The sequence below is a fragment of the Talpa occidentalis genome, unplaced genomic scaffold (assembly GCF_014898055.3).
Source record: "Talpa occidentalis isolate TD23 unplaced genomic scaffold, MPIMG_talOcc4v2.1 talOcc4.1537, whole genome shotgun sequence".
Taxonomy (NCBI): Eukaryota; Metazoa; Chordata; class Mammalia; order Eulipotyphla; family Talpidae; genus Talpa; species Talpa occidentalis.
The window spans coordinates 9,665-18,552 of record NW_023601585.1 but is presented as its reverse complement, the minus strand read 5'-3'; the positions used below and the strand labels follow the sequence as shown (position 1 = coordinate 18,552).

The 8,888-nt window shown below is 47.8% G+C and overlaps 1 protein-coding gene across 1 annotated transcript; it reads left to right on the top strand.

Annotated features, from left to right (window-relative positions):
* Positions 1–6,210: 6,210 nt before the first annotated feature.
* On the top strand, positions 6,211–8,358 carry LOC129145922 (class I histocompatibility antigen, Gogo-OKO alpha chain-like; the record flags this gene model as incomplete). The annotated part of the gene is made up of 4 exons (XM_054695958.1): positions 6,211–6,252; positions 6,311–6,450; positions 7,810–7,928; positions 8,327–8,358. Coding segments are annotated over exons 1-4 (333 nt in total), but the record flags the coding sequence as incomplete, so codon positions are not given.
* Between the last annotated feature and the right edge of the window lie 530 nt (positions 8,359–8,888).

Below are 8,888 nucleotides of genomic sequence, written 5' to 3'. Positions count from 1 at the left end.
TCCATAGTGGTTGGACCAGTTTGCACTCCCACCAACAGTGCAGAAGAGTTCCTTTTTCTCCACACCCCTCGCCAAACATTTGTTGTTGCTAGTTTTTTTAAAATATGTGCCATTCTCACTGGTGTAAGATGGTATCTCATTGTAGTTTTGATTTGAATTTCCCTATTACTAGTGATGTTGAAACATTTTTCATATGCCTGTTGGCCATTTGCATTTCCTCTTCAGAGAAGTTTCTTGTTTAGGCTCTTCTGCCCATTTTTTGACTGGATTATTTTCTTTGATTTTTGTTGTCTCCTCAGCTCTTTGTAGATTTTTTTGATCAGTCCTTTATCATTAGTGTTGTTTGCAAAAATGTTCTCCAGTTGGTGGGTTTCTCTTTGTTTTTGTTATTGTCTCTTTTGCTGTGCAGAAGCTCTTTAATTTGATGTAGTCCCAGCTGTTGATCTTTGCTTCACTATCACTGCTTTGGGTGATGCGTCTGTAAAGATGTCTTTGATGTGAATATCATGTAGTGGTTTTCGCCTATATTTCCTTCTATGTATTTTATGGGTTCAGGTCTTATGTCTAGTTCTTTAAATCCATTTTGAGTTGATTTTTGTGTATGGTGTGAGGTAGTGGTCAAGCTTCATTCTTTTGCATGTAGCGACCCAGTTTTCCCAGCACCATTTATTGAACAAACTTTCTTTTGCTCCAATGCATAGTCTTTGCTCCTTTGTCAAAGATTAGTTGACCATAAATCTGTGGGTTTATTTCTGGATTTTCTATTTCGATTCCATTGGTCTGTGTGTCTGTTCTTGTTCCAATACCAGGCAGTTTTGATGATTATGGCTTTGTAGTATACTTTGAAGTCTGGGAGTGTGATACCTCCATTCCCTTCTTTTTTTTTTCAGGAGAGCTTTGGCTATTCGGGGTTTTTTGGATTCCATATGAATTTCATCAATAATTGTTCTATTTCTTTGAAGAATGACATTGAAATTTTTATTGGAATAACATTGAATCTGTATATTGCTTTTGTTAGGATGGCCATTTTAATAATGTTTATTCTTCCATCCATGAGCAGGGGATGTCTTTCCATTTCTTTGTGTCTTCTTCTATTTCTTTTAACAGTGTTTTATAGTTTTCTTTGTATAGGTCCTTTACCTCTTTTGTTAGATTTACTCCCAAATATTTGATTTTTTTTTTGATAATAAAACATCCGAAAATCAATCAACGTTATCCAACACATCAACAAAAGAAAAATATAAAACCATATGATAATATCAATAGATGCTGAGAAAGCTTTCGACAAAGTGCAACACCCATTCATGATAAAAGCCCTTGAAATTCTTGGGATACAAGGAACATACCTCAACATCATAAAGGCCATCTATGACAAGCCAACAGCCAGTATCATTCTCAATGGTGAAAAGCTGAAAGCAATTCCATTAAGACCTGGAACAAGACAAGGATGTCCACTCTCACCACTGCTTTTCAATATAATTGGAAGTCCCAGCCAGAGCAATAAGACAAGAGAAAGACATACAAGGAATCCAAATAGGAAAAGAAGAAGTCAAACTATCACTATTTGCAGATGATATGATAATATACATAGAGAACCCCAAAAACTCCACAGAAAACTAATTCAACTCATCAATCAGTTCAGTAAAGTGGCAGGATACAAAATCAACACGCAAAAGTCAGTAGCCTTCCTATACACAAACAATAAATCTGAAGAAGAATAAAAAGAACCAACGCTCTCTCAATATTTTAAAAGCAAAAGCAAAACTCAATTAAACAAGCAGAGAAAAGAAAAAATCATCCAGATGAAATACCTAACTTGGCCCCCCAAAGGCTTGCAAGACTAGCCCTTTGCTGCCCGTGTTCCCTACAGGTATGAAGTCGGACGTCCTTCCCCTGTTAGTCCCAGTTCCCCTCACCGGGTTCCCCACATGGGGCACCAATTTTCTCCTTATGATGCGTGGCCACGGGATGAAAAGGGATTACTGAGTCCAATGTGCAGACACAGCGAGAAGCCGAGAGGGACCAACCATGAAGGCAGAGCCCAGCTCCAAGGGATGCCTCGTTTTTATTTAGAATCAAAGAGAAAATAGAAAGGCCAAACAAGCAGCAGGCACACGGGTAATGCACAAGTGTGGGGGGATGGCGTCACCAGCTGGCCCAGCCAAGGTGGGGAAACAGGGAAGAGTCAAGGAAAGTCTCAGTGTTTATGCTGCTCTCACCATCACACCTGTTGCTGTTTCTGCACACACTGTTTCCAGCACGTATAGATGCTCACACCAGGACTTTTGCCCTGAGAGGTTCCTTATCTTAGTTCCTTATCTTACCCTGTTTCTGCACACTGAGAGGCACAGAACAGTCAAAGAAAAGAATAAGCAAGGCAAAGACACAGAACAGTTGAGACACATGGTAATCCAAGCTCCCACAAATGTGGCCACCCTCTGGGAGCAGGTCAAGGCCTTCAGCCTGTCTTTCAAAGCCTCTGAGTGCACCCATGTTCCTGAGTTGCCTGAAGGATGGAGAACACCACTAAGCTGTTCCATGTACCTGTCAGTCTGGCAGAATCATGCTTCTGTCTGAGTTTTCAGTGTCTCCCCAGTGTCAGCTCCCAACATGCTCATGCGTCTGCTTCTTGGAGGTTCTGCAGCAGCTGCTCTCTGGACTTGGCCTGGTCTGTCTCTACTGACACCTGCATCGATTGAGATGTGTCCTGTTAGAATTTTTTAATGTCCTTCTTACCCTGAATTGTGCTGTTTCAGAAAAGTTGTCTCCTGTCTCAGAGTTTGGGCACCACAGAGCATGTGGGACATGTTCTGAAGGGCTTGGTGACTTGCTTCCTCCTGGTGCTTTAGCTCTTGGGTGAGCAGCTGCAGCCTCCCTGCAAGGGAGTCTTGTCACTGTCTTCCCAGAAGCCTTTCTAGGCCCCTGACAGTTGCCCTGCTCTCTGCTCCTTCACATGGAATCTTTCAGCCAGGATTTTGGAGAAGTTCCTGCCCACACTACCCAGGCCTCTTGTCCAGGCATTGAGAGCTGCCTGAGTGGCAAGGAGGCATTGGAGGTGAACCCTCAGATCCACAGCACAGGCATTTGCCCCCTGAGGCCCCTCTGGCAAGTTGTTGAGACACACACCAGGATCCAGTGTTTTGCATCATTATGACCTCATGAGCCAGAAGCAAAAAAAAAAAAAACAAAACAAACTTACTGAATTGAGGAATCAAATGTGTGGCTAGCCATGCACTTGGATATTTGGGAACACCAGGAAGAAGGTGGCCAGCATCTGAGTAGACACTGGTAGGGATGGCCTGGTCCATCTCTACCAACACTAGCATCAGTCGAGATGTGTTCTATTCAACATTTTTAATGTCCTTCCCCAGAGTCATGTGTTTTTTTACAGAAGAGATGGTTCCTGTTTCAGGGGTTGGGCACTGCAGAGCATGTGGGGTCTGTTTTGAGGACCTGGTGACTTGCCTCCTTTTTATGTTTCCTCTTTTGGATACAACTGTGGCTTCCTTCTCAGAGTGACCAGTCACTTTCTTCCCCAGCCTTCCTGGGGCCTCTTGTTCTACTTCACATTGAAATCTTCAATCAGGATCTTGGAGAAGTCCCTGCCCACACTGCCCAGGTCTCTTGCCCAGGCCTTGAGAGCTGGCTGGGTGGCAAGGAGGCCTCAAGGTGGCCCTCAGATCCATGGCATAGGCATTTGCTTCCTGAGGCCCCTCTGGCAGGTTGTTGAGATGCACATCAGGATCCAGGGTTTGCATAGTTATGACCTTGTGAGCCAGTCACAGCTGGGCAGTGAGTAAACAGAAAATTTTCTTCTCTGCAGTTATAATTATCTTGTTCCCTCATGAGCTTAGTTCCTGTTTTGCTTAAACTTAATCACACCCAAACCTCCCAGGCTCAGAATCTCCATGGACATATCACACACACCAGCTATTCTGCCTGCTTCATCCTGGGCCCGACCGCTGTCCATAACTTCAGTCCTGCCTCCGGGGCCTGGGCCTGCTCACCTGGGCAGAGCTGAAGGACTGGAAACCTCACCTCACCTTGGCTCTCTCCTGTCCCTGCTCCTCTGTGCCTGATTTTCCTGTGTCCTGTTCTCTGTGTCCATCATCGTTGTCTCCCCTTTGTCCACTAGTGTCCTTTGCCCACTAGAGGAGGGACGTGGACAGTAACCCCTGAGACCACGAACAGCTGAAGTGAATAATTTTCAGGAACTTATATTCCAAGCACATGAAATTTATAAAACATTTTTTTCTTTTTTTCAGTACTAGAAAATAAACAAGTTTACCTATAATTGCATTGGAATCTACATCTAAACCAGTGTCTGAAATCCATGCCGGAAACAGGGGTGTGTCTCCTGAGCTAAGAAGTGAGATGGGGCCTGAGACCTCCAGGAGAGAGGAGGGGTCACATGGCAAGGACAGGGTTGCTCATATGATGAAGACCAGATGTTCTACAATTACATTTGCCCTGTCATATAGGTAGGTTTCTTAGGTACAATGCTCGTTTCTGGTAATAACCCTAATTTGGGGTAAGACCACTAATTTTCAAACTATTTCAGGTTTCATTTTGCAAATAACCTTTGAGAAACCACCACCTGTATAATTTTAATTCAGTATCAAATGGATATTCACAATTATCTGAAAAATACTGCTAGCTTCTTCATTCCTCCAGGCTGCTGCTTCTCCCAGCCCAAATCCACTCCTCCCTAAGGTGGGGAAGGGAATTTGAACCTCCCCTTTCTGTGGCTGTCACACTGTTACAGCATCATGTCTCCCTCCCACAGGCTCTGTGGGGTGGCAGCCTTGATGACCCCACACTCACCCCCATTCTCTCTCCCCATTTCCTGGGGGTGTCCAGGGAAGACAATCAGCATCATCCTGCTCCAGTTACAGTCTCCAAAGGACTCTCCTGGATCATTCTCCCCAGGCCCCTGGATGGGGTGTTGCTTCAGGAGGCCTTGATGCCACAGCCAGATAAGAAAATGGCAAGCAGCAAAGCTAAAGGGCCTCATACCATGGGGCCGAAGATTTAACATACCTTTATTTTTTGTTCTCGGTCATGAAAAGGGAAAAATTTATCAGAAAGTATATTAGGCAATAAATTATATGTATCAGCATACTGTAAGTAAATAGCATGGAAAATTTTTTGTTTATAAATTAGCTGTTGGACAGTTTGGCCCACTTGGCAATGGGAGGCGGTTTGTTGTGCATGCCTGACAAGAAATCCAGCACAACAGTTGTAGTGGGTCTTTCTTTTGCCTTTTTTTTTTTTTAATTTCTTGGGAAAGTTTTTAAATGAAGCTATTTGAGTTAGGAGTTTTTAGGTAGAAAAAGTTCTGATAACTGAGTAGCAGCGGGTCCCCAGCTGAAGGCCATGCAAATACGAGGAGTCTTTTCTTGCTTAGGCTTTGGCTGACTGGGATGCACTGGCGGCTATCAACTGTCTTAGGTTATTGTTTAGCTGAAACAATGAGTTCTAGTGTAAGGCTTAGTTTTCTATTAACCTTGAAGGTTGAAGGTTGCCTTCTTGCTGAGAGCACGCAGTGGCCAAAAGTCTATGGAAAAAAGGATGCATTAATTGTTTCTGTTTTGTTTTTATGCACATGATAATGTAATCTCACTGCTTGCAAAAAATGTATAAATAAAAAACCTGCTGAGCCCCTCAGTAGAAGATACTAATACCTCATCCAGTGTCAGTGTCTCCTTATTTTACCTCATTCCCTTCCCCTCAGCCCTTCCGTTTTCGCCTACACCGTCTCATCCTTTCAGGAACCCCTGACATGGCATTTTGCCGGAGGCTGGTCCCCGGCAAGGTGTGATGCCCCTCACCCTCCTGCTGCTGCTCTGTGGGCCCCTGGCCCTGATGGAGACCCCGGTGGGTGAGTGCGTGTCCAGCTGGACACTGTTGCTCCAGGAGGGAGGAGCAAGGAGCTCCCGGTGGGTGCAGGACCCCAGGAAAGACTCATCTCCCCAACCTCTTGTACCCTTTCAGGTCCATTGTGTTCTGGTCCCTTCTGTCCCTCCCGCCTCCCCTGAGTGCTCTGGTCCCTGAGTCTGGGCCCTTCTTGGCCCACCCCCCTTTTCACTCACGGCCCGCCCCTTTCTCCCTCCAGGCCCATCTCCCTGGGCCCTGGGCCCTTGCTGAGAGGAGGGTCAGCCCGGGTCTCCCTCCCCGCCCCAGGCTCCACTCCCTGAGGTGTTCTCCACCATGATGTCCCGGCCCAGCCTCGGGGAGCCCCGCTTCATCGCTGTGGGCTGCATGGACCACACGCAGTTCCTGCGGTTCGACAGCGACTCTCGGGCCAGAGGATGGAGCCGCAGGCGCCCTGGGCGGAGCAGGTGGGGCAGGAGGACCTGGACGAGGAGACTCGGATCCAAAGGAACAGTGCACAGTGGTTCCAAGCGCTCCTGAGGGACCTGCGGGGCCGCTACAACCAGAGCGAGGACGGTGAGCTTCGCAGAGCGGGGCCAGGGTCAGGTCACCCCCATTCCCACCTAAGGCCGGGTGTCCCGGGTCTCAGGGTCCACTGACCCCTGGAGGCTGGTGGGTCTGCCAGGACCCTCCCCGGGAAGGGACTGTCCTGCCGGCCCTTTCATTTCAGTTTAGGTTATTCAGGGTGAGAGGGCGGGGTCACCAAGCAATGAGCTCAGGGCTGACCACAGGGGTGGATGTCAGGGTTCACACCCTCCAGAGCATGTGTGGCTGTGAAGTGGGGACAGACCTGAGCCTATTCGGCGGGTATGACCAGTTCGCCTACGACAGCGCAGATTGCATCTCCCTGAGCGAGGACCTGCGCTCCTGGACCCCCGCGGACTCGGTGGCTCAGATCACCCAGCGCGAGTGGGAGGCGCAGGGGAGGGCCGAGCTTGTCAAGACCTCCCCTCTCCTGGGGCCCCACAGGGAATGTGGAATAATGGGCAGAACAGCAGCTGCTTTCTGGGCAGAGAGGGAGAGTCCCCTGGGTTTCATGTTCTGTGCTAGAGAGAGACTCGCCCAGAAGACCACTTTTCTAGACAGTTAAGGAATCCAGTCTCTCCTGAGGGAGGGAGGCCATCCTGAAATAACTCTCCCTGGGTCCTTGTGACCCGGCAGCCATCCTGAGAACCATGAGTTTCACTTTCAAAGTCTTGTTTTTGGTCTGAGAACATTTCTGGATCTGACTCCTGCCTTTCTGTGTCATTCACCCTCCACCCAGGTCAGGAGCAAAAGTCTGTGTTCTCCTCAGAGACCTGCATCCTCCTGCCCCGGGCTCTCATCTGATTATCCCAGATTCCCCAGACTAGGCTGGTTTCTGGGTTTTGTTCTTCCTCCCTCAAACCAATTGTCATGTCCATTCTGAGGATGGTCGGTGAGGCGCTTCAGTGTCCAGGAGGGAAAAACCCAAAGTGTGAATTTATTGACCCTTCTCCTCAACTCCTCACAAAACACACATGACCTACCACCTCACCTTTGACAATAAGGTCACCCTGAGGTGCTGGACCCTGGGCTTCTACCCTGCGGCCATCACCCTGACCTGGCAGTGAGATGGGGAGGACCTGACCCAGGACACAGAGCTGGTGGATACCAGCCTTGGGGGAAGGAACCTTCCAGAAGTGGGTGGCTGTGGAGTGCCTTCTGGGGAGGAGCAGAGATACACGTGCCATGTGCAGCATGAGGGGCTGCTGGAGCCCCGAGTCCTGACTCGGGGTAAGGAGGGAGATGTGGGCACTGAGCTTCTTCTCAGGGGATCAGGAGCCCTTTTGGAGACCTTCAAAGCATCAGGTGGAGGCCTGGGTTCTCAGGGTCTCCCCTTCCCGTCCCTTCCAGTACCCCCTCCTCAGTCCTCCATCCCACTGTGGGCATCATTGCTGGCCTGGTTCTCCTTGGAGCTGTGCTCACTGGAGCTACGGTGGCTGCAGCTGTGATGTGGAAGAAGAAGTGCTCAGGTAGGGAAGAGGGGGCGGGGTTCATGACCACTGGGGCTTTCTTGTCAAGGAGAACTTGCCCTTCCTGGTTACTAGGGAGTATGATCCACACACGTGTTTGCCCAGTCTGGAGCTCATTGCAAACACTTACTCTTCGTAAATCATTTATGAAATGAATCACCAATTGTTCACCTTATAACTGTGGTGATGGGGATTGTTTCCCAGGAAATGTCATAGGGGAAGGACCCTGCTGTGGCAAGACTCCTATTCCCTTTCATATTCATTCTTGATATATATTCCATTTCTGACCCGGGTTTTCAGTCACAGTTCTAGAAACTTCCCTGTGATCCAGACTTGGAGATTCCTTTAGGACTTGTCACCTGACTCCTCCCTTGTCTCACATGATGTTTCTTCCACAGGGGGACATGCAGTCAGCTACAATCAGGGTGCAGTAAGTGTGGATCAGGGTTGGATCCTGAGTCCCTGAGGACAGTGTAGAGGGAACTCTAGGAGAGTCACCCTCATCAGTTCCTCTGAGGGTCTCATCTATGGGCTCTGACCTGGTCTCTTCTGTGCTTCCTCAGGCAGCAACAGTCCCCAGGACTCTGGGATGTCTCTCACCCCTGGGACACAGCAGAGGATGGGGCCAGGTTGTGGGCAGCTGTGAGTGGGACAGTCTTAGGATTCAGTAGACTATTGAAAATGTTATCACTTAATGTAACTCACCCGAATTTCTTCAATACTGTTTTCTGTCATAGAATGAGAGCTCTGCCTTGTGTGGACTGAATGTTATAGGATTTCTCTCACCGTTTTGTAACTTCAGGATCCTCTGCTTTACTTAATTTTATTTGTTTTCTAGCTGTCAGTGATTGATATAATTTTTTTATTAAAATGTTTATTTGTTTTTTACATCATTGTTAATTTTTATGCTATATTTGATTTCTCTCTCAGGTGTAGTCCTTATTGTTCTCTCCCCACCAT